Source organism: Sminthopsis crassicaudata, chromosome 4, assembly GCF_048593235.1.
Source record: "Sminthopsis crassicaudata isolate SCR6 chromosome 4, ASM4859323v1, whole genome shotgun sequence".
Lineage (NCBI taxonomy): Eukaryota > Metazoa > Chordata > Mammalia > Dasyuromorphia > Dasyuridae > Sminthopsis > Sminthopsis crassicaudata.
The window spans coordinates 90,779,783-90,805,961 of NC_133620.1; the positions used below are offsets into that span (position 1 = coordinate 90,779,783).

The 26,179-nt window shown below is 32.9% G+C and overlaps 1 protein-coding gene across 9 annotated transcripts in view; it reads right to left on the reverse strand.

Moving 5' to 3' along the window:
- The window catches only part of KCNT2 (potassium sodium-activated channel subfamily T member 2), a 588,661-nt gene that overhangs the window by 207,668 nt on the left and 354,814 nt on the right, over positions 1–26,179 (reverse strand). For all 9 annotated transcript variants that reach the window (XR_012489046.1, XR_012489047.1, XM_074308658.1 and 6 more), the window contains one exon: positions 16,239–16,347. Coding sequence is in view for 7 of the 9 variants with exons in the window: in XM_074308658.1 (XP_074164759.1) it covers positions 16,239–16,347 (109 nt within the window). In the remaining 2 variants the exon portion in view is untranslated. The remainder of the gene's footprint in view (positions 1–16,238; positions 16,348–26,179) is intronic.

The following is a 26,179-nucleotide window of genomic DNA, read 5'->3' on the forward strand; positions in this document are numbered from 1 at the left end:
TTCCTCCTCCACAAGTCTGAGAGGTAGATTATCCTCTGTTCCTCTAATCTATTTATTATCTCCCTCTTTATGCCTAAATCATGGACCCATTTTGATCTTATCTTGGTATATGGTGTTAAGTGTGGATCCATATCTAATTTCTGCCATACTAATTTCCACTTTTCCCAACAGTTTTTTCCGAATAATGAATTTTTATCCCTAATGTTGGAATCTTTGGGTTTGTCAAAGATTAGATAGCTATAGATGTACCCTTTTTTGTCCTTTGTATCTAATCTGTTCCACTGATCTACTGGTCTATTTCTTAGCCAATACCAAATGGTTTTGGTGACTGCTGCTATATAATATAGCTTTAGATCAGGTACACTTAGACCACCTTCCTCTGAGTTTTTTTTCATTAGTTCCCTTGCAATTCTTGACCTTTTATTCTTCCATATGAATTTTGTTATTTTTACTAGGTCATTGAAATAGTTTCTTGGGAGTCTGATTGGTATAGCACTAAATAAATAGATTAGTTTGGGGAGTATTGTCATCTTTATTATATTTGCTCGGCCTATCCAAGAGCACTGAATGTCTTTCCAATTATTTAAATCTGATTTTATTTTTGTGGCAAGTGTTTTGTAATTTTTCTCATACAATTCCTGACTTTTCTTTGGTAGATGGATTCCCAAATATTTTATACTCTCAACATTTGTTTGGAATGGAATTTCTCTTTGTATCTCTTGCTGTTGCATTTTGTTAGTGATATATAAAAATGCCGAGGATTTATGTGGATTTATTTTGTATCCTGCCACTTTGCTGAAATTTTGAATTATTTCTAGTAGCTTTTTAGCAGAGTCTTTGGGGTTCTCTAAGTATACCATCATGTCATCTGCAAAAAGTGATAGTTTAATTTCCTCATTTCCTACTCTAATTCCTTGAATCTCTTTCTCGTCTCTTATTGCCGAGGCTAGCGTTTCTAGTACTATATTGAATAGTAATGGTGATAGTGGGCAACCTTGTTTCACTCCTGATCTTACTGAGAAAGGTTGCAGTTTATTTCTATTGCATATTATGCTTACTGAAGGTCTTAAATATATGCTCCTGATTATTCTAAGGAATAGTCCATTTATTCCTATACTCTCAAGAGTTTTTAGTAGGAATGGATGTTGGATTTTGTCAAATGCTTTTTCTGCATCTATTGAGATGATCATATGGTTCTTATTAATTTGATTATTAATATGGTCAATTATATTAATAGTTTTCCTAATATTAAACCAGCCCTGCATTCCTGGAATAAATCCTACTTGATCATAGTGTATTATCTTGGAGATGATTTTCTGAAGTCTTTTTGCTAATATCTTATTTAAGATTTTAGCATCAATATTCATTAAGGAGATTGGTCTATAATTTTCTTTCTCAGTTTTCGATCTACCTGGTTTAGGTATCAGTACCATGTCTGTGTCATAAAAGGAGTTTGGTAGGACTCCTTCATCCCCTATTTTTTCAAATAATTTATATAACATTGTGGCTAATTGTTCTTTAAATGTTTGGTAGAATTCACATGTGAATCCATCTGGCCCTGGGGATTTTTTCCTGGGGAGTTGATTAATAGCTTGTTCTATTTCTTTTTCTGAAATGGGACTATTTAAGCAATTTATCTCCTCCTCTGTTAATCTAGGGAGCCTATATTTTTGGAGGAAGTCATCCATTTCACTTAAGTTATCAAATTTATTGGCATAAAGTTGGGCAAAGTAACTCCTTATTATTTCTCTAATTTCCTCTTCATTGGTGGAAAGATCCCCCTTTTCATTTGTAAGACTATCAATTTGATTTTCCTCTTTCTTTTTTTTGATCAAATTTACCAAAGGTTTATCTATTTTATTGGCTTTTTCATAAAACCAACTCTTGGTTTTATTTATTAATTCAATAGTTTTTTTACTTTCAATTTTATTGATTTCTCCTTTTAATTTTTGTATTTCGAAGTTTAATTTTTGGTTGGGGGTTTATAATTTGGTCTTTTTCTAGCCTTTTAAGTTGTAAGCCCAATTCATTAATCTTCTCTTTCTCTATTTTCTTCAAATAAGCCTCTAAAGATATAAAATTTCCCCTTATTACTGCTTTAGCTGCATCCCAAAGATTTTGATATGATGTCTCATCATTGTCATTATCTTGGGTGAAATTGTTAATTGTTTCTATAATTTGCTCTTTCACCCAGTCATTCTTTAAGATGAGATTATTCAGTTTCCAATTACTTTTTGGTCTATTTACCCCTAACTTTTTACTGAATGTAGCTTTTATTGCATTGTGATCTGAGAAGAAGGCATTTATTATTTCTGCCTTCCTACATTTAATTTTGAGATCTTTATGTCCTAATATATGGTCTATTTTTGTATAGGATCCATGAACTGCTGAGAAGAAAGTATATTCCTTTCTATTGCCATTCAGTTTTCTCCAAAGGTCTATCATACCTAGTTTTTCTAATGTTCTATTTACTTTTTTAATTTCTTTCTTATTTGTTTTGTGGTTTGATTTGTCTAAATCTGAGAGTGCAAGGTTGAGATCTCCCACTATTATAGTTTTACTGTCTATTTCTTCTTGCAGTTCTCTTAACTTTTCCTTTAGAAAGTTAGATGCTATACCACTTGGTGCATATATGTTTAGTATTGATATGGCTTCATTATTTATGCTACCTTTCAGCAGGATATAGTTTCCTTCCTTATCTTTTTTAACGAGATCTACTTCTGCTTTTGCTTGATCTGAGATAAGGATAGCTACCCCTGCTTTTTTGGCTTTACCTGAAGCATAATAGGCTCTGTTCCAACCTTTTACCAAAAGGCCTCATTTCTAAAACATATAGAATTATCTCAAATTTATAAAAATACAAAACATTCTTCAATTGATAAATGATCAAATAATATGAACAGATAATTTCCAGATAAAGAAATTAAATAATTTCTAGTCACTCAAAAAAATTATTTAAAACAATATTGATTTAAAAAATTCAAATTAAGACAACTCTAAGGTACCACAACACACCTCTCAGACTGGCTAAGATGATAGTAAAAGATAATTACAAATGTTAGAGGGAATGTGGGAAAATTGGGACAACATTGTTGGTAAGTTGTAAACTGAATCAACCAATCTGGAAAGGAATTTGGAACTATTCCCAGGGGGTATCAAGCTATGTATGGCCTTTGATTCAACAGTGTCTCTGCTGAGACTATATCTCAAAGAGGTCATAAAAAAGTAAAAGGAGTCCAATGTACAAAAATATAGCAGCCTTTTTTTGTAATGGCAAGGAACTGGATAGTGAGTGTATGCCCATCAGTTGGGGAATGGCTAAATAAGTTATGATATATAAATGTAAAGAAATATTATTGTTCTATAAAAATGATCAGCAGGATAATTTCAGAAAGGTCTGGAGAGACTTACATGAACTGATGCCAAGTAAAGTATATAGAACCAAGAGAACATTATATACAACAACAAGATTATATGATGATCAATACTGATGGACATAGCTCTATTTGACATGAAGGTGCTTCTGACCAATTCCAATAGATTTGTAATGGAAAGAGTTATCTATCTGCAGCCAGAAAGAGGACTATGAAGACTGAATATGGATCATAGCGTAGTATTTTCATGTTTTTTGTTGTTGTTTGTTGCTTTCTTTTTCTTTCTCATTTTTTTCCTTTTTTTTTAATCTTATTTTTTGTGTACATGATAAATGTGTGGAAATAAGTATAGAAGAAATGCTCATATTTAAACTATATTGAATTACTTACCATATAGGGGAATTGGTGGGGGGAAGGGAAGGAGAAAAAAATTGTAACACAAGATTTTGCAAGCTTGAATGCTGAAAACTATATTTGCATGTATTTTGAAAATAAAAAGCAAAACAACAACTAAAGCAAAAGCAAAGCAAAACAAATAATCTAGATAATCTAGAACTAGAGAAGATCTTGACTTGGAACTCCTTCCTTGCCCAATGCATTCTTCCCAGATATATATTCTCCCTTGCTGATTCTTTTCTCCTTGTATAACTTGCCCACTTGGAAACAAGATGTGTACTTTTCAACAATTTTATTGATGTGAAAGTAGTGAACTAAAAAAGATAATATTTATACAATATGGTCAACAGTATCATTAAAAATACACTGATTTTATGTAAGGGCCCTTTAAATGGGTGGGCACAGCACAACAGGAGATTTGAGTGGCCCAGAAGTATTATCTGTGGATATAGGACTGCCTTGTGGATGGGATCTTGGCCATATTGAGATAGCTTTGTAATGGGTGACGGCTCTCTCGCTGGTTGGCTGTGTGTGTGACCTCACAGGCCCTTTATAAGCCCACTGCAGACAGCAGTAGCTCTCTTTAACCTGGCACTCTTTAACCTGGCTCCCTAGCCTGGGGTAGCCAAGCCAAGCTAAGCTGATGGATAGCCAAGAGAGGTAAGAAATTTGGTCGTGAACACCAGGTGTTCACTAAGGAACTAACAAGTCAGGGCATTATATGAGTAGGTATAATAAAGGCTTTTAAGATTACATGTGGCTGTTCTTGAGTGCACTACCAGTTATTAAACTACTATTCAAGAAATTGTGGCCAGAGATGAGGCCAGCCGGGTAGAGTTGACACTGCAAAGGTCAGTGGTCAAAGGTACTCTGTTGGGCCTAGTACAGACTGGTAATAGTTCCTGCCAGGAGGGCATGTTACAATTTTACCTGATTTTTTTTAAAAGCCTTTCTTCTGAAAGAAGATGTGGAAACACATCTTTAAATTCCCAGAAGATCTAACTCCTACTAATCTAGCATAATGATTCACTCTCCTAGTCACTTTTCAGTTTGAAAGCAAAAAATTATTTCATTCAGTCAATGCTTTTGCTTGTGAGTTATACTTTTTTCTTTTATTCATGAGCTACAACTTTCTCTTTACTATTAGGGGAAAATTCTGTGAAGTCAAACCATGGATAAACCCACAATCCAAAGCCTCACTAGATCCGCTGGCTTTTCCTATTCTTTATAAGAGCTGTTAACTGAGAATGAAAATAAATCCACTTAAATTTGTTTTCCTCTCCCCTCTAAATAAAAAAACAAAACAAACAAACAAACAAAAAAAATGAATGAAATGGCCAAATGAATTGCAATAAAAGAAAGGGTGAAAAGAAGGACTCTAAAGAGCCCTTGGTTTGTTTCTGTTTTTTAGTGTTAACTTAAATTTAAATAGTAATTATTTGCTTCTACAGAAGGCAGACTCTTACTGATTTTCCTAAGTGACTTCATCTTCCAAGAAGATGCAGCAAAACTGTCACAGATGCAGGTGATTAATCTGAAAACAATTTATCTATATTATGGCATCATTCCAGATCTTTGTATAAAAAAGTTTATAAAAACATAGCTGAAAATTTAAGTAACCTAAATTCTTTAGTCTTTTTTTAAGTAAATATTTTTATTTCCAAAACATGCATATGAGTCAGGTAAGTGCACAGTAGACAGAGCACCAGCCCTGAAGTCAAGAGGACCTGAGTTCAAATCTGGATTCAGATATTTAATACTTCCTAGCTGTATGACGCTGGGCAAGTCACTTAACCCCAATTGACTCAGGGAAAAACAACAACAACAACAACATATGCATAGATAATCTTCAACCTATGCCCTTGCAAAGCCTTGTTTTCCAAATTATTTCTTCCCTTCCCCCACCCCCTCCACTAGACAACAAGTAATCTAATATATGTTGAAAATATGTTTACACATATTTCCATAATTATTGTTCTGTATAAGAAAAATCAGATCACAAGGGAAAAAAATGAGAAAGAAAAAAAAATGCAAGCAACCAACAAGAAAAATTTTAAAATACTATGTTGTGATCTATACTCAGTGCCCACAGTTCTCTCTCTGGGTGCAGATAAATTTCTTCATCACAGGACCACTGGAACCAGTCTATATCACTTTGCTTTTGAAAAGAGCCATCTCCATCAGAATTGATCATCATATAACCTTGCTGTGTTACTATGTATATTATTATCTTAGTTCTACTCATTTAAATTACCATCAATTCATGTAAATCTCTCCAAGCCTCTCTGAAATCATCCTGCTGATCATTTCTTATATACAATAATATTCCATAACATTCATATGCCATAATTTATTCAGTCATTCTCCAACTGATGAGCAACTACTTAGTTTCCATTTTCTTGTCACTTCAAAAAGGACTGTCACAAACATTTTTGCTCATGTGGGTCCCTTTCCCTCCTTTATGATATCTTTAGGATACAAGGGCAGTAGAAACATTGCTGGATCAAAGGGTATGCACAGTTTAATATCCCTTTTGAATATAGTTCCAAAATGCTCCACAGAATGTTTGAATCAGTTCACAACTCCACCAAAAATATATTAGTGTCCCAGTTTTCCTATATCCCCTCCAACATTCATTATTATCTGTTTCTGTCATCTTAGCCAATCTGAAAGTTATATAGTAGTACCTCAGAGTTGTCTTAATTTGTATTTCTCTGATCAATAGTGATTTAGAGCATTTTTTCTTATATCTAGAAATGGTTTAATTTCTTCATCTGAAAATTATCTGTCCATAGACTTTGGTCATTTATCAATTGAAGAATGGCTTAAATTCTTATAAAGTTGAGATAATTTTCTATATATTTTAGAAATGAAACCTTTATCTAAACCCTTGGATATAATTTTTTTCTACTTTACCATTTTTCTTCTAATCTTGTCTGCATTGGTTTTGCTTGTACAAAAACTTTTAAACTTAATGTAATCAAAATTATCCATTTTGCATTCTATAATGTACTCTATTTATTCTTTGGACACAAATTTCTTTCTTCTTCACAGATATTAAAGATAGACTATTTTTTTGTCTTCTAATTTGCTTATAGTATCACTCTTTATGTCTAAATCATGAACCCGTTTTGACCGTATCTTGTTATAGGTTGTTGGGTATGGGTCACTGCTTAATTTCTGCCATATAAATTACCAGTTTTTCTAGCAATTTTTGTCAAATAGTGAGTTCTCACTCCAAAATCTTAGGTCTTTGGCTTTATCAAACACTAGATTACTCTAGTCATTGATTATTGTGTCTGATCACTGATCAACTACTATATTTCTTAGCCAGTACCAAATGGTTTTAATGACCACTACTTCATAATATGCTTTTAGGTTTGGTACAGCTGGACTACTTTAAAATTCTTGATCTTTGCAGTTCCAGATGAATTTTTTTTATTATTTTTCTAGTTCTGGAAAATAATTTCTTGGGAGTTTGATTGGTATGGCATTGAATAAGTAAATTAATTTAGGCAATATTGTCATTTTTATTACATTAGCTCAGACTACCCATGAGCATGTAATATTTTTCCAATGATTAGATCTGATTTTATTTGTGTGGGAAGTGTTTTGTAATTGTGTTCATATAGTTCCTGACTTTGCCTTGGCAGGTAGACTCCCAGATATTTTATATTATGTACAGTTATTTTAAATAAAATGTATCTCTATCTCTTGCAGCTAGACTTTGTTTGTAATATATAAAAATGATGATTATTTTTGTGAATTTATTTTGTATCCTGCAACTTTGCTGAAATTGTGAATTATTTCTAGTAGTGTTTAATTGATTCTCTAGGATTCTCCAAATGTACCATCATTTTAGCTGCAAAGAGCAAAACCTCATTACATACTCTAATTCCTTTAATTGCTTTTTCTTTTCTTATTGCTAAAGCTAATATTTCTAATACAAAATTGAATAGTAATGGTGATAGTGAACAACCTAGTTTCACCCCTGATCTTTTTTTAGAAATGGTTCTAATTTATCCCCATTACATATGATGCTTGCTGATAGTTTTAAATAGATGCTACTGATCATTTTAAGGAAAACTCCATTCATTCCCATATTCTTTAGTGTTTTAATATGAATGGGTGTTAAATTATGTCAAATCCTTTTTTTTTTTGCATTTATTGAGATAATTATATGATTTTTTGTTAGTTTCATTATTGATATAGCCAATTATAGTAATAGTTTTCCTAATATTGAACCAGCCCTGCATTCCTGGTGTAAATCTTATTTGGTCATGGCGCATTATCATTTGTTGTAATCTCTTTAATGCTTAGTCTTTAAAATGGAATAGAACAAAATAAAATAAGATTTCCCGTTTGGAGAGAGGTAGAATTAGATTTAATTTTATAGTTTGAAGCTACAAATTATAACCTCTCCTTTTTTGAAAATATTTTCAACTTAGATTTAATTTACTCAAAAAATCTGAGCCTAAAGAAAGAAAAGTTAATTTGGAAAAGGTAGAGAAGTTTCAATAGTAGAATCCATGACCTTCTATCAAGAGGTCTTCAGCAGAGAGATCTAACCTGGGACATAAATTGTCATAATTGAATTGAAACTTTAGAATAGAATACGACCTTCTATCAAGAGGACTTCAGCAGAGAGATCTAACCTGGGACATAAATTGTCATAATTGAATTGAAAGGTTAGAATAGAACACAGTATCTTTCAATGTCATTAGTTAATGAATCATCCTTTTATTTACTTCATGCCATTCATAACTTCTATATAAATGTCCAATTACTGCTTTTACTAAAAAGATTATCTTGTAGGGAAAAAAAAGTCTTTGTTTATGAGATTCATAATAGAGCCATTTGCTTTTTGAGCTATAGAGGCAGAAAAAAATTACCTGGAAAAAAGAAGTATGTGGCTAAGAAACAGTTCAGAAATTTTCAAATAATTAATCTATCAGGGAAATGTGATTGCATAGCAAAGGTAAAATATAAAATTTTGTTTTATGTAAGTATTCTAAAAGTGTTATGATTACATCACAATATCATCATCAATAGTGCTGGAAGTGGTGGTAGTAGGAGTAAAAGTAGAAGTAGATCTCCTATGTAATTGTGGTATCAAAAACAGTAATATGAGCATAAATTTAAAGTTACACATTCAAGAAAGTGGAAGGTGATTTTTCTAGGTTTTTTTTCGTTTGTTTGTTTTGTTTGTTTGTTTGTTTTTTGGCCCTTCAAATTGAAGGAAATAAAATGTTCTCACTGGATGTAAAAATATGAAAATCTCAAATCCCAGTTGCAATAATTGTGGATTTTGGCCAGGTAATTTTTTTTTTTTTTTTTGTCTTTGAGCCTTAATTTCCTCATCTAGATATAGATAAATGTATAAACTGAGGCTGTGTGTGTGTGTATTTGAACCCTTACTATCTAGTCTATAGGATTTTTATGAAAGTACTATATAAAGTTGAGTTCTTATTCTTGTTATTATTGTCATTAACATATAATCCTTTAAAATTTTATCCCAATAAAGAATGATTGAGATATTTGAAGAGGAAAAAAAAAAAATTTAGTTAACATGAAACTGGCGATCCAAGATAAATTATGAAATAGTGAAAAACATAGTTACCTTTGATGAGTTCAAATGACCAGGTCCACAAGAACTATTTCACCAGAGGAGGTAGGTGGCCCAGTGGATAGAGCACCAGCCCTGAATTCTCAGATACTTAATACTTCCTAGCTGTGTGACCCTGGCAAGTCACTTAACCCAAATTGCCTCAGCCACAAAAAGAAAAAATACTTCGCCAGATAATGAAAATGCTGCCAGTTGTAATTATTTAACTAAGCTATAAACAAAAAATTGTAAAATTTTACAGGTTTTGAGACTGGTAAATATCTATCTTCCTTCCTTCTTTTCTTTCTTTCCTTTTAAACTTTTTTCTTTCTTTCCTTTCTCCCTTCCTTTTTCTTCCTCCCTCCCCCTTCTTTTCCTCCTTCCTTCTTTCCTTCTTACCTTCCTTCCTTCCTTTTTTCTTGCTTTCTTTATTTCTTTACTTCTTTCTTTCTTTTTCTTCCTTTCTTTCCTTCTTTCTTTCCTCCTTTCTTTTTTCTTTCTCTTTCCTTTCTTTCTTTCTTCCTTCTTTCTTTTTTCTTTCTGCCTTTCTTTTTTCCTTTCTTTCTTTTGTAAAAAAGCCACACCAGTCTAAATAAATTTAATAATATTATTAATCATGATATTAATTATTAATAAATTATTAGACTAGTGGTTTTAGTTCTTAAAGTCCAAGCAAGACTGATTTGTTTTTATCTGTGTATCTCTAGAACTTACCTCAGTGCCTCAAAAATATAAGTTCTTAATACATTCTTGATTGACAGATTAATCATAATTTCTGTTTCTTTGTTTTTTGTTCTTAGTAAGCCTGAAATTTTACTTCATCTGTCATCATAAATAGATTTTTCTTAGCAGTTTAGATAAGGCATTCTTAATTCTTGGGAAAAGGTCAGTAGAATTTTTTGAAATTTATTTTGATAGGTGTATTTCAATGTATTTGTTTCCTCTTTAATATAATATGTTTTATGAATATACAAACATTCTGAGAAGGAAGCAATTTATTTATTACTTATTTTTGTGCCAGAGAGTGAAGTAAATAATAAAGAAAATGGAGGGGAAAAGGTTGGTCCTTATGAAAAAAAAATTAAAAAATCTTATAGAATTTTTTGAGAGAATATTGGGAGATTAAATGATTTTCCCAATCACAGAGTGAGTATATTTAAAGCGCAAAGCAACCCATGACTTTCCTGACCAACTCCTCACTTCCATTTCCTCATCCTTCATCCTTCTTAATACATTGTAAAAACCTCAAAGGCCTTTTCATCTTATTCATGAGTTCCTCCTGGAACCTCCAATTGAGGACACACCTACCAGCCATGTTCTCTTCAAACTTGGACCAGTTCATGACTCTTCACTCTACTTCTCCTCCATTCAATCTTTTCCCTATTCAACTCTTTTTTACATATTATCATATATTGTTTTACTCTACTAGTATGTAAATTTCTTGATCAGAATTATTACTACATTCCCAATACTTAGCACAGTGCCTACTACATAGTAAGCACCCAATAAATGCTCTATCACCTATCTACTTATTTATCTATAACAAACCTGGGTCTTCCTGATTTGAGAACAGTTCTCTATTGCACTATGCTATTTCTCTCAAATCACTTAATGTATAGCAGAAATAGCATCTGAAACTGTATTGGCAAGTGAAATCATAGAATAAAACAAATAAAATTAATTGAACTTTGGCTAAAGTCTTACACTTGAACTCAGAAAGAAGTAAATTTCAGAACTACAAAATAAAATAGATATTCCTCACTATCTCTCATCACCTCCATTCAAGATATTGCCATGGCCTGTCAATTTTACCTTTGAAACATCTCTCAAATAATTTTCCTTTCCCCCATCAACATGGCTACCCCTCTAGTATACCCTTTCATCATTTCGCACCTAGACTACTATAATATCTTACAGATGGGTATGCTTGTATGAAGTCTCTCCCCATTCTAATTCATCCTTCATTCAGCCACTAAAGTGATTTTTCCTAAACTGCAGATGTGATCATATCACTCTCACTAATCGATAATAATTCCAGTGACTTGTTATTTCTTCCAGGAACAAATGTAAGATACTGTTTGGCATTCAACACTCTTCATAACCTAGTTTCTTCCTATGTTTCTAATCTTTTTTGCATAATTCATTCCCCAAAACATGCTGCCCAATCCAATGACAATGGCTTGCATCTCTTGACTTTGGAAATTTTCTCTAGTTGTGACCTATCCCTGGAACTCTTTTCCTTCTTTATTCAACTATTGACCTCCCTGCTTCCTTTAAATCCAAGTAAAATCCCATCTTCTACAGGAAGCCTTTCCCAATACCTCTTAATTCTAGTGCTTTGCCTATCTGGATTATTTCTTATTTATCCTGTATATAGATTGATTTGTATACATTTGTTTTTATGTTGTCTCTGCCTTTAGACTGTAAACTCCTTCAAAACAGGGGCTTTTATGTCTTTTTGTATCTATAGAACTTAGCACAAATGCTAAGTACACAACCTATTTTAATAAAATAGATTGATTAATAGAAGAGATATGACTAGTCAATATGTTATCTGAAATAGATTTAGAAGTTTTAGTGAACTTCAAGCTTAGAGAATCAATAGTGTAATATAGTCACTAAAGTAAAAGATAATATAACATAGGTTAACTTAACAATATACAGTGTCCAAAGTTTACATTTTTTGTTTGCTTTTGTTTTTAAGTTATAGTCCTGTTTTGTTATAATAATAAACCAGTACTTTTAGATTGACTAAGTTCTTTGTTAATATTATCTCTTTTGATCCTCACAACAATTTGGGAAGATAGGTACTATTTTAGTTGGGATCTAGATAGGTTATTCTAGGTATTGTTTGAAATAATTCAGGACACAGCCCCTCTCCAAATCAAATAAAGACATTTATTGAGATTTATGCACTCTGTAGGTGGGCCAACATCCCTGAAGGAATTAGCAACCTAGTAAAGCAAGAAAAGAATTTGTATACAGTAAATAGTGTTGATTACATCACAAGACATGTAAATTTTGAGGTTATAGGAAAAGTTTGCTATAGCCTCGGGGACTTACATATGATCACCCAGAATACTTACAGAAAAGCTCACGAGTGCATATGAGAAGCTTTAATGAATATATGGTAATGATATTTATAATTATCATAGATTCACCCAAGGAGAACACAAAAGGAGAACTGCACAAGTGCCACATTGGGGAAAGTCCCGCCTGTGATTTGTAGTCCAAAATCCTCTTCTACATGGTTGATTTCTGTATCATGTTTAAACCACAAGCTATCATCTTCATCATGAAGCCCTGTTTCTTGTTATAGTGAGAGCCATGATAAAGAATTTCTGTGGGGTTGGGCTAGGGCTAGGAACAGCAAAAATCTGGAGATAACATTTAGAATCCCATCATTATTACCCCCATTTTATAAGTAACAAATAAAATAAAGTTAAATGAATACTGCCAAAAAACTAATAAGTATCTAAAGCTATATTTGAAATTATATATTCTTATTTTAGGTCTAGTACTCTTATCTACTGATCTATCTAGCTGCCTGTACCACTCTAGTAGCATTCAAGATGATGAATGATTCCCACATGACTGATTTCTATTGCTAGGTTTCTCTATTTAGGGTAAGACTTTGTATATTTTAAAACCTCTTTAACTACTCTATCAGTCTCCACTTTGTTAATATTATGTATTTTCGTTTGGTCTTATTTTTGCTTAGTACATTTTCTCATTTATTATACTTTCCATATTATCATTATCATTATTAGTAGTTAGTCCTAAGGGGCAGAACTAAGACCAATGAATGGAAGTTACTGAGAAGTAAATTCTGACTTGTCTGAATCCTGGTATGAAAAGGCCTGTTTATAAAAATTGTAAACTCCTTATTTCTGGAATTATTTAAACAGAGGCTGAATGAGTGCTGGAGATGCTGTTAAAGGGAGTCCTTTTCTGACTCCTTTCCATATGCTCTGCTCTTTTTAAACTAACTTTAGTGCTATAAAGAGTTTTAAAAGGCTCATGGAATTTCCCCCACCTTCCCATTTTTTAAAAAATGCCTTCCTTTCTTCAAATTTTCAAAAAATTTGCAGCTCTAGATATAGGTTATTGTGCAAGCTTCTGAACTAAAAAAAAAAAAAAAAAAAAAAGTGTTCACGTTTACTTAAGTGACTATGGATAGCAGAATTACAGTGTTATCTTTCTTAAAGGAGGCAACATTGTATACACGTGGGAGGAATTTATATGTACCTGAAATAGCACACATTTTCTCAGAAATAATAATAGCAATGAAGATTGATCTGGTGCTTACGAGTTTCCAAAATATCATATTATCTCAACCCCACAACAATCTTTTGAAGTGGTATGACTTTCTATTTTCCCCGTTTATATATAAGTAAACTGAAGATGAATGAGGTTAAATGAATTGCCCATAGTCATAAAATTAGTATATATATCCTAACATGGAATATATATATATATATATATATATATATATATATATATATATATATTTTTTTTTTTTTTTTTTTTTTTTTTACTTCATGTCCAGCATTCTACTGAGGCAGAAATGGCATAGTTGGAGGCAAATTTTATTGCCAAATAAAGATAAGGAAGATATGGTTTAGATATTTGTTAAATACTAAAATAATTATCACATGTTAGAAAACATAAAGTAGATTTTTGTTTTAGGGGAGAGAGATGCATTCTATCAAGACTATTGAAGGGAAAATAAAGTCAAGGAAAGGAAAAAAAAAAAAAGGCAGCCACAAAGACATACAATCCTCTATTCTTAATATTTTTATGATTCCAGCACTTTGAGCACTGGCTTATCTAGAGGTAGAAAGATTATGCATCAACCATACTAATTCCAACATATTCAGTCCCCCTAAAAGAGAATATTTATCTGGAGATAAGTTCTATATCTAGGAAGAATAAAATTGTTGGCTTGAGACATTTTGGGCTCTCTAAAACTTATACATTTTTATTGTAATAGATCAATGAAATTTCTCTGTTTTTGAACTTCCTTATATTTTTTTGAAAAGACTATTGAATACATATGTAAACCTTTAATAATATTTGTACAATTCAAGATAAAAACAAGGCACATTTGCAAATAAATGGAATAAAATTAAGCTTTATTCTCCATATAGCATAATTAGAATTACTATTGCATATGATTCATGAATATGCAAGATAATGATTCTTAATGAATGCTACCAAATGGATGTGATTTAGAAATAAAAGCAGATGATATTTAATTTACTAAACATTAAGTGACACCACAAATGCACTGTCTTTCTTAGCAATTTCATATTATTTTTTCACCATATGCTTAAATACAGAAGCCATTTTAATGGTTTGTGAATTCTATAGATCACTCTCAAGCCCTTTTCATAGCATCTTAATGAGGGTAAGGCATTTCCATCACTGCATACTATAAATACAGACTTATTGAGAAATTCTAATCTCAGCCATAAAATATATATAGATACTGTGAGTCTATAAAATGGAATTTCAGGAGGTGATGTAAAAATGAAATACTGAAAGGGATTCTAGCAACAAAACAATTTTTAAAAAAATCACTCATGCCAATATTTTTGGTCAAACCAGAGAAAAATCAAAATTTAAGCACAATGAAGTTAGATTGAAAGTGTTTAATTAATGAAATTAAAATATGTTAATCTATTTTGGAGGGAACAGTAATGCACTACAGATGAAGAACAATATGGAGAATTCTTGTACGTTCTATTATTTAATTAACATTAAAATGTCAATTCATCTTTCTAAAGCATCTAAGATATAGGATCCCTATTTCACATTTCAGATGACTGCCATCAATTCTTTTGCCTCACCTTTTCCCCATGCCCAAATCTTCAGTCACCCAAGTTAAACATTTCCATTTCTTTCAATTGATAGTATAGTTTTTCATCAACATGGTTACTTTACCCTCATTTCACTCCTTGATAATATTATTGTTAACCCATCAAAAAACCTTTATTAAGTTTTTACTCTGTTCCAAGCAATGTGCTAAGCTCTGAGGTGTCAAAAAATATAAAATACAATAGTATTACACTTTTGGTGCTATTTTCAAAGTCATCTTCAACAACACATACAAATAAATGTTGTTAGATATTACTTACACAAAAGTCACTGCATACAGAGGTTATTTATCAAAGCTTTAATGATCCAATTAGTGTTTTATACACACACACACACACACACACACACACACACACACACACACACACACACATATATATATCTCATATGCAGTATATTACTCTCAGATTCATTCTTAATTGCCTGGTTATATCCAATTATTTCAGTTTTTATTTAAATTTTAATGTTAATTTATTTGTTTGCTTCATATTTGTGATTTTCTTAGGGTGAAGAAATCCTGTGCAAACTCTATCTTGGAATGCAGATTTGCAATTAATCTATAACTAAAAGTCATAAGAGATATGTTTGAGGCTTTTAGAATCGGTGTACATGGTAACAAAGCTAATATGTGTCAGAGATAGGATAAGAATCCAGCTCTTCCTAAATCTAAGTCCCCCTTCTATCCACTATACTATATTGTCTTTTTCAGGATTGAAATTATTCTCATGAATCAACCAGAAATTGACTGACTATATACTAAACACAATGAACAAATTAGCCAAAAAATTTTGACTCCATAGTAGCATATAACTATGGAAAAATAAAGACTATCTATACAAGTTGGAGAAAACACATATCAATTTGTCTAGACCATTATCAATATACTAAGTATTCACCAATTAAAATACATTTCAATGAGTTGTTAAAAAAAAACAAAAAAAAAAAAAAGAAAAAACAACTAAATCTGTTAATTCTAAACTTACCAGCAAATTTGATGTGGAACTTATTTTCAGGCTTCAATATCTGGACATACAAAGGACAATTTGGAGCAAAATCTTTAACTGCCCATGCTCTCAGAATTGTTTGGTGATCCTAAAAGAACCAAAATAAATAATGATGATGATGATGATGATGATGATGATGATGATGATGTTGATGATGATGATGATGATATAGCTAAAAATGGAGATCTAAGGAAACAGATGTTAATAGCCTAACAAGTTTTACCTGGGGTGTGGAGTAGAGGAAGAATCAGGTTCATAGACACAGAAAAGAAAGAGAAGAAAGTAAGCATTATTACAAGAGCAAAAGACAGGGAGGTATTTTTCTTGATTTTTGTTGTTGGTATCGTCATTGTTGGTGTTGTTTTAATCTAGACTTTTAAAGAAATGAGAATCCTATTCAACCTAGAAAATGAACTCAAAAAAGAAATAATATATGCTATTGCTTGGTGATTTCCTGATGAAGTGAAGAAGAACAGCTGTATATAGATGTAGAACAGACATTGTTAATTACCAAGCATGCTACTTCCCTGAAGTGTGTATAAGAAATATGACAGAGAATCTGACAGATTTCATCAAACCTATGGATTGTTTCACACTCCTGAAAATTCAAATTGGCATGAATTATCAAGAAGAACTTGTACTATAAGTCTAGTGACTTTTAAATCTTGCGGACATTTAAGGACTTGAGGGCATGGGGATACAGGTTTTAATTTACTTGTTTGCTTTTATAAAGTTTGTATTTTCCCCAATTCTATGTGCATAAAATTTAACATTTTTAAAAATTTATTTAGTTCCAAATTATCTCTTTTCTCTCTCATTGAAAAGGAAAACAATTCAATATAGGTCATGCATGTTCAATCAGGCAAAATATATTTCAATGTTAGTAATGTTGTAAAGAAAGATGCAGAAAACAATTAAAAGTATATTTCAATCTGCCTTCAGACTCCATCAATTCTTTCTCTGGAAATAGATAACATTTTTCATCATAAGTCCTTCAAAACTGTCTTAGATCACTGTGTTAAAAAATTACCTACTCATTCACAATTGATCACTATATAATATGGCTGTTAACTATATACAATGTTTTGGTTTTGCTCTTTTCATGTTGCATCAGTTCATATAAGTCTTTCCTGGTTTTTCTGGGAGCATCCATTATTTCTTATAGCACAATAGTATTCCATTACAAACATACAGAACTTGTTCAATTATTTCCCTAATTGATGGGCCTCGCCTTAATTTCCAGTTCTTTATTAGTCTAAAAACCTGACATTCCAACTTTCCTAGAGTATGAGACAGAGTTCTATATCCAATTGTCTGTGTATGATATTTCCTTTTTAAAATAATACCAATGAGAATAAGGTTCACATAGTCTTACCTTACATCTCTCCCATCTTCCTGTGCATTGTAAAAGCTCTTTTTTTGTTTTAACATACCCCATTCTATCTCTCCTTTTTTCTTTCTCCCAGGGTCTCTTTCTCACCCCTTAATTTTATAATTTTGATAATTATCACATCATATTTAATTCATACCTGTGCCCTTTATTGAAGTGTACACCTAACTACCCTAATAATGAGAAAGGCTCTATGAATTATAAATATTTTCCCAGATAAAAATGTAAACAACTTAATGTAGTTGAATCCCTTATGATTTCTCTTTCTTGCTTACCTTTCTATACCTCAATTGAGTTTTGAATTTATGAATCAATATGTTTGTTCATCTCTGGTCTTTTTATTAGGAATGCTTGAAAGTCCTCAATTTTATTGAATATCCATTTCCCCCCAAAGAATTATACTCACTTTTATTGAATTCTTGGTTGTAATCCCAGCATTTTGCCCTCCAGAATATCACAACTGCCTAATGTTTTAATGTAGAAATTATTAAATCTTATGTTATATTGAGTCTTCATTGTATGTAAGTTTTTGTTTTTGCTTTTGTCCTTTTTTCCTTTTTTGGCTGTTTGTAATATTTTCTCCTTAAAATAGGAGTCCTGGAATTTGGCTGTACTATTCCTGGTGAATGAAGTGAACTGTGAAAACTGTCTCACAAGATGGAGACAGTGTTCTAAAGAATGAAGGTCGACTGTGCCCCAGGGCCAGGTTTCTTTCTCCAAAGATCACATGGTTTACAAGATGTGGGATCTTTTCTTTATGAGACTAAGTTGGGGCCACCTTGGCATTGAAACTCCTTAAATTGGAGTTATTTTAAATGAATAATTTAGTACTCTTAAAGATGGGGTTGGGTTGAAAGTTTTTCCTCATTTATGTCTTAGAATTTGAGGTCATTTGTCCTGGCTAATCAGGACAAAGTCCAGCTTATAGGGAGTGTTAGCACAAGGCTTTATATAATTCTTGTCTGAACTGGGCCTTGCCTCTCTCTGCTTATGAGGAGGAGACACCCTTTCTCCCAGGACTGTAATAAAATTCCTTTCTGCTTTTGCCTTGAGAAATCTCTTTAATTTATTTGATGTATTTGAGCCTGTGGTCTTGTCCCACACAGTTTATGAGAGCTTATCTGGGTATCATGTGGCCTGGTTAGTGGGTGACATTTGAAGAGCTAAGCAGGATGGTGCCCTCCCTTACTTTAGGCAGGGTGTGAACTTCTGGGACGTTTCCCTGCTTCCAAGGTCAAATGACACAATGAGGAGAGACTAAAGGCAAAATGAAAGTCAATAAATTAGTAAATTCTGCTACAAATCACAAATGGCAGGAATTGGGCATGGAATCTGTCGGGCAACTTTCAAGCACAGAACACCAAAAGGGCGAGTACCTACCTGTGAGATCCTTGAGTCCATCTTTGAGTTGACAGACTCTGGTGGGGTGCTTCAGAGTCTGGATGGGTGGACAGGCCTTTGGGTGACTGGGGGGTTTGAGGTAACTCAGTTGAGAGACTGACTCGTGAGACCTTTGAATCTATCCTTGAGTTGAGAGACTCTGGAGGGGTGCTCTGGACAGGATAGGCCTTTTGGGACATCCTTAAGTCAACTCTTGAGTTCAGAGACTCTGGAGAGATGTTACAGACTCTGGAGGGGTGCTCTGAAAAGTCTCATCAAATATTCAAAATGGGAGGGCTCAGCCAAAAGGCTCCTACAGCCAAAAATGATTACTCTATATAGGAGGATGCTCCTAGGGCTAATTGAGTATGTCCAAATCTGTATGTGCAATAGATTTCTGTGTGTCTGTGTAATTTACATTGAAATTATGATTCTGAAATTGTAGCAGATAATTAATATTAACTTTAGAAGTACAAACTTGTTTATTCTGCTATAAGAACTTAGAAATATGTGCATTGATATTGAAGTATTGCTACTAGAAATATATATTGTTGTGCCACAGTTCCTTTTTAATGTCCTGGCCCAGTTTCCCTAATTGTCCTATTCAATTACTCTGCCTCAGGTTATAACCATTGCCTCTTAATGTTTGATAGGATAAAGGTCTTATATCTTAGACCTTAGGCTATAATCATTCCCTCTTAATGTTTTATGGGATAAATGCCTTTATCAATTTTAGACATCATTAGAATATCAGGATCCATTATGTCATCCTAGGTGCCTCCCTCCATTAGGTCATCCCCATCCAGTTACCTCCCCCATTATGTCATAGTTTTTGTAACCCTATAAAAGAATCTTGTATCTGACATTAACAGCTGGATTCTTGGAGACAATAGTCTCATTCAGCCCTGGGACCAAATATGGATCCATTAGTCCCAGTATATCTCTCCCATTTAATAAATTATTAAATACTCTCTAATCTCTATCTTGCTCAGTTTCTCTGGCATTACAATATCTATATTTGATTTGATTTTAAGTTAAAAATTTTGGTTTTCTAGAAATTTATCTAAAGAAATCACATGTTTGTATGTCCTAATTAGATGAAATATATTTAAGCTACTATGTTGATTACTAAATTGTGATATTGGGTAATTTGTAATTGCTGTGTTTTATCATTTTTTTCTGCTTAGCTATGATGAGGATCAGGGTAGGACATATTGTTGTGGGAACCCCTTCTGGTTGGCACAGATCCTTCATAAAAGAATCTATGAACCCTAAAAGTTACTGGAAAAAGAAGTTTATTGGCACTAAGAAGTCAGTTTTTGCCAGGAGGCTGACATCCTCAGTGGCAAGGACCCGACAAAGAAGTAAAGATCTAACAGAGAAATAAAGAGGGATTAATGCTCAGAAAAGGGTGTCTTAGAGGACAGGGGGTCCTCACAGGCAGCTATGCCAAGGAGAGAACCCTTGGCCTGGTGGCATGTTCCTGCTTTGGGCCTCTGCAAAGAAATGAGCCTAGAAGTTGATCTTTTAAAAGAGATTTGAGACTGAAGTTTCAATGGAATGAGATTACTGACCCCAGGCCTAGATTTCCAGTTTAATGGGACCACTTACTGGGAGTGGTCCTGAGCCAATCTTCAGCCGAATAGGCTCAATCTAGATCTCCAGTTAAATAAGATTACTAAATTTGAGCTAAATAGGGAGTGGTCCTGGACTCAACTAGTTGCATCAAGATAACAGAATGAAACCACTTTATCTTGATTCCCTGAGACAGGCCTCTCCCAGGAGAGTTCAAGAGAATTTCTCCCCTTTAAGGAGTTCTCAAGCGTTTACCCCAAAGTCAGGACAGTTTCAGGGTTCCCCCCATCATCTAAATAAATTTTATGAAATTTGTGAAATTTTATGAAATTTGTGAAATTTGATCTGAGGCTATTTAGAATAGTAATCTTATGGTTTGTAAAAGCAAGGAAATTTGGCATATAGGGATGTGTGCAATTGCAGAACTAATTGTATCTGAAAGGTGTGTCACATGTCTAAAAATAAATAAGAAATATTGAGGAGGTAACCCTTGAGAGGGAGATGGAGCCTGGCTCCAGAATATTAGGTTAGGTTTTAATGAAATGACACCAGTGGGGAAATAGAGATATAGGCATATGAGTGGAAGCTTTCTTCTGAGCTCTGCTATTAAGAGGGGATAGTGAAATAACATTGGAACAAATTGTACCAAAGTATGGATTGGTAGAGATAATTGATTCTGAGAGAAACATATTAGGTTTATAAGAAATAATGGAGAAGGATTCCAAATTGTGTGGCAATTGCACACACTTGTTCATCTCCCTTTATCAGGGAAGTGGAAAGAATGAATCAGATTCTTAAGAAACTGATTACTAAACTGACATCAGAGACTAGATTACCTTGGACCAAATGTTTGCCTATTGCTTTATTAAAGAATTAGAACTGCCCCTAGAAGTGACCTGGGACTCTCCTCATATGAGATTGGTTTATTCTATTTGGGAGAGGAAAGAGAAAGACTCTCTTTTGAAACAAAGGATAAGTTTTTAAGGAGTTATTTAATGGCTAAAACTGAGTAAAATATGCTTTATCCTATACCCTGTATGTCCATTAGGTCAGGGTCTGAAGGACTTGTTTTGATGATATCATGTCCCTGCATTTTTTCCTCTACTGGCAAGTTTTTATAATCAGGACAAATGGTCAGTAGAAGCCACGGGCACCATTCAAAATAATAATAATAATAATAATAATAATAATAATAATAATAATAATAATGTGGACATTATATCCTAAAGTAAGTGAGTATTGACCTAATCTTCCATCTGTTGTTAGGTGCATATATTTGTCTATTTTAACATCTCTGCTTTTGTTACTTTTGTGGTAGGCATCTTTATTTGTGAAAGATTACCTACTCCAATTATGGGGGATATAATTGGTTGGGATGATTGTCCCTTCCATCTGAGCCCAGGAAGAAAACTACCATCAGGAAGGAGATATTTGTAGAAGGTTCTCCTCATAGCACTTAGTGGGGCCCTCCTATTCCCAACCTGTATTATCCAAGATGATTAGAATGAAGAGCAAGGAAGGGAGGAAATTGTCTAAGTGATTTCATAGTTAATATTCTCATGAGAAAAGACTATGTTCCCAGCAGAAAATACTGACTATTGCCTTGGTAAAAGATATAACCATCTTTTTATGGTTACATAAACTACATATATATATATATATATACATATATAAAGACATCAGAAAATTAGTACATGTTCTGATTTAAACTTGTACCTCCCCTTTTAATGTCTCTTGGTGGTCTTGGTTTGAAGGAACCTGTTGGAGACAGATTCTATGGTTTCTCCTGATAACCTTCAGTAAAGTTATGTTCCCCCTGTATGACATAATTTATTACCAACATGGTTCAGAAAACTCTGCACAAAATTATTAACATAGAAGCTACAGTCATGGTATTACCATCATCTATGGTACTCAAGAGACAAGGGAGGAAACTGGAGCCTGGAAGGATAGGTCAGACTCTGAAGATGAAGTTGATCAGGGAGTTGAAGAAATGTATAAACTTTGGTGTGAGAAGCTTTCAACTGATGAAAGAGAAGGGGGAATCGAATGAAGTGAGCTGTGAGAGCTGTCTCAGAAGGTCAGTTGTGTGCCAGGACCAAGTTTCTTTCTCCAGAAATCGTGGTTTGCAAGGAGTGGGACTTTTTCTTTGTGAGACTAAGTTGGGGTCACCTTGGCATTGAAATTCCCATTTAAGATAATTTAGTAATCCTAAAGATGTAGTTGGGTTGAAAGTGTTTCCTCATTTATGAGTTAGAATGTCAGGTCATTTGTCCTGGCTAATGAGGGCAAAGATCCAACCTATGGGGAGTGTTAGCCCTGACCCCTATTTAATACTTGTCTGTTAACTGGGCCTTGCCTCTTCTTGCCCAACTGCTTGGTGGGAGGAGAGGGGGAGATACCCTTTCTCGGGAGATTATAATAAAATTCCTTTCTGCTTTTGCCTTGAGAAATCTTCTTAATTTATTTGATTTATTTGCGCTGGTCTTATCCCCCACACTGGGGATTTTCATTTTGGAATCTCTTTCAGGAGGAGATCAGTGGATTCTTTACATTTCTATTTTACCCTCTGTTTCTAGAATATCAGGCCAGTATTCCTTGACATTTTCTCAAAAGATGATATCTAGACTTTTTTTTAAATCATATAATTATCAAACAATCTCTCCTTGATCTATTTTCTTTGTCAATTGTTTTTCCAAAGAAGTATTTCACATTATTAAAATTGAATCTTTTGATTTTATTTTAGTATTTCTTAATGTCTTATCAAATCATTAATTGCCACTTGTCCAATTCTAATTTTTAAGGATTTTTTTCAGTGATTTTACTATATCTTCTCTCTATCCCCACCCCGATTTTTTGAGGAGTCTTCTTTGATAAATGTTTACTTATTTTTTTTTTCCATTTGGCCAACTTCAATTCAATTCAATTCAAGGTATTCTTCTCTTCAGTGGATTTCTGTGCCTTTTTGGCCTATTCTGTTTTTTAAAGTATTATTTTCTTTGTTAATTATGTGCCTCCTTTACCATGATATTGACCCTTTTTTAATGGTTTTTTTGCTTCATTGTTTTCAATGTTTTCTCTACTTCTCATTTTATTTTTTAAAAGCCCCTTTGAGCTCTTCCATAGTTTAAGACTAATTTTTATGATTTTAGGCTTTGTAAGTATCAATTTTGACTTTGTTGTCTTCTCTTGCATCTGCTTTCATCTTCCTAACTTTCTACAATTATGATCTTTTTCCTGCTGTTTGTTCATTTTTACAATATGTTTCTTGACTTTGAACTTATGCTATAGTATAAGGGGGGCTCTCCTTCTAGAGTAGAAGGGGTACAGTCCCCATTCTTCAAGAGAGATTTAGGGGAATCTGTTTTCAGAGGTAATTATGAAAACCTTTAAATTTTGGATTCTTTCAAGGTGGTGTGATCTAGGGAAATAAAAGGTATGTTTATTATACCTGTATTCTGTGTTGGTAAGCAACCACAAGCACTCTTTTCTGGCCATGGAAGTGTGACCAGAGTTTCAATTTCCCCTCACTCACAAGCTTTGATGTGCTAGTGACTTCTCACTCTGAGACCCAGGACTTCAACCCAAATCCAACTATGGACAATGCAACAGAACTTTCTGCTGGGACTTCTAAGTTGTCTTGGCCAGGGAAATTGTTTTACCCAGTACTTTTGTTGGTTTTGCCACTCTACAATTTTGGGGGAAATCACTTAATGTTATTTGAAGGGATTTGGGGGAGAGCTCATATAAACTCTTGCTATCTTTACTCTGCTTTCTATATTTAATCTCTTCTGCTTTCATTCTACCAAATTTATTCCATACTACTTTGTTCCATGTGCTATATAATATAAATCCTCTATACCCATCCCTAAGCTTTCTGTGCCTTTACTGATGACAATACAAAGAGAAAAAGCCCCATACTTCCTTATTTCTGACTGTTGTGATTCATTCAATCTTGAAGTCCCAGTAAGAAATCCATTCCCTTATATCTTAGTTATAATTTTTATATACTTATCTACTCATATTTTATATTATAGCTATTTAAGTAGGTGCCATATCTTCTTACTATTAACTATTTGAGGACAAAATCTACATTTAAGACGTATCTATATTCCCACAATATACACACAGTGTATATTTCCCACACAGTGTTCTTTAGATAGTAAGTGTTTAATATGCATTTGTTGAATTGAATTCTTATGGATTAAGTTCAGGACCCTGGAATGAAAAGAATAATATTAAAGTGAGTAATCAATCATGGGACAGTCTAAAAGAGCAAAATATGATGATGATGATGATGTGATGGTAGAAATTGTTATTTGCATGATAGCTTACAAGATCAGGAAAATGGATTTCTAGCAAAAGACTTCTTTTCAGATGAGAAAGAGACTTATCAACTTGCTCTAGGGCTTTAAACTAAATCTTAAAATGAAGAGTCAAAAGGCACAAGAAGAAATCAAAACATTACAGCAGGAAATGAATACAGTAAAAATAAATAAATAAATAAAAACAATAATAAATAAAATCCATGAATTCTGAGGAGAAATAAGAAGAGGATTTATAAACCAATGCATAGATTAATAACACAAGCTTGGGATTTTAATAGAAGAAAAAAAAAAAAAAAAACACTGTCTTGTAGATATCACCAAGACTGGATGGCATAACATTCTTTCATGAGTAGAACACCATAAAGTTATATCTAGTTCCAAACACTATCTGGCCAATGGAACAAGTCAGTGAGACCTCATCAAAGACAGATGTTAGACTAAACTCTCATTTTCCTTTTTTTTTTTTTTTTTTTTTTTTTTTTTTTTTTTTTTAATGACCTTGTAATTAGATGAGAAAACATTACAGATATATTTTACCTAACTTTTAACAAAATTTTGGCAAATTTTTTTCATGTTATCATTGTGGACGAGATGAACAGTTGTAAGCTACATAATCATGTTATCAGTTAGATTTGGAAAAGGTTATATGTACAACCTACAACAGGTCAATATCAACATTAAAAGAATTCACTAACTGATTTTACCAGAGATTTATTTTATATCATGCTATATCAAGATCTCAGATCACAGATTTGCAGAAATCTTAGGTGACCATCATTTACAGATGAGGAAACTGAGCCCCAGGAAAGTTATATTACTTGCTCAAAGGGACATGGACAGTATGTGGTGAGGATTTGATATCAAATTCCATCATTTGAAATCAAGCATAACAATATGTATTTTCTGCTATACTACAACTGCCTCATCAATATTTTTGTCAGTTTCTCTGACAAAGAAAAAATTTTCAAGTATACAAAGCTAAGAGAGAGAGCTAACACATCATATGACAAAATCAGAATCCCCAAAATTTTCAGCAAACTAGAAAATAGAACTCAATTAATTTAAATGAAATTGAATGAAATATACACAAAATCTTGAATTTGAATACAAAAATAATTTAGGCAACTATAAATATGAAGGTGTGACTAAATAACAATTCATTTGAAAAAATCTGAAGCTTATGGGTTTATATGTTTGATACTAATCAGAAAATTAATGGCAGCCAAAAAAAAATAATGTAACCTTAA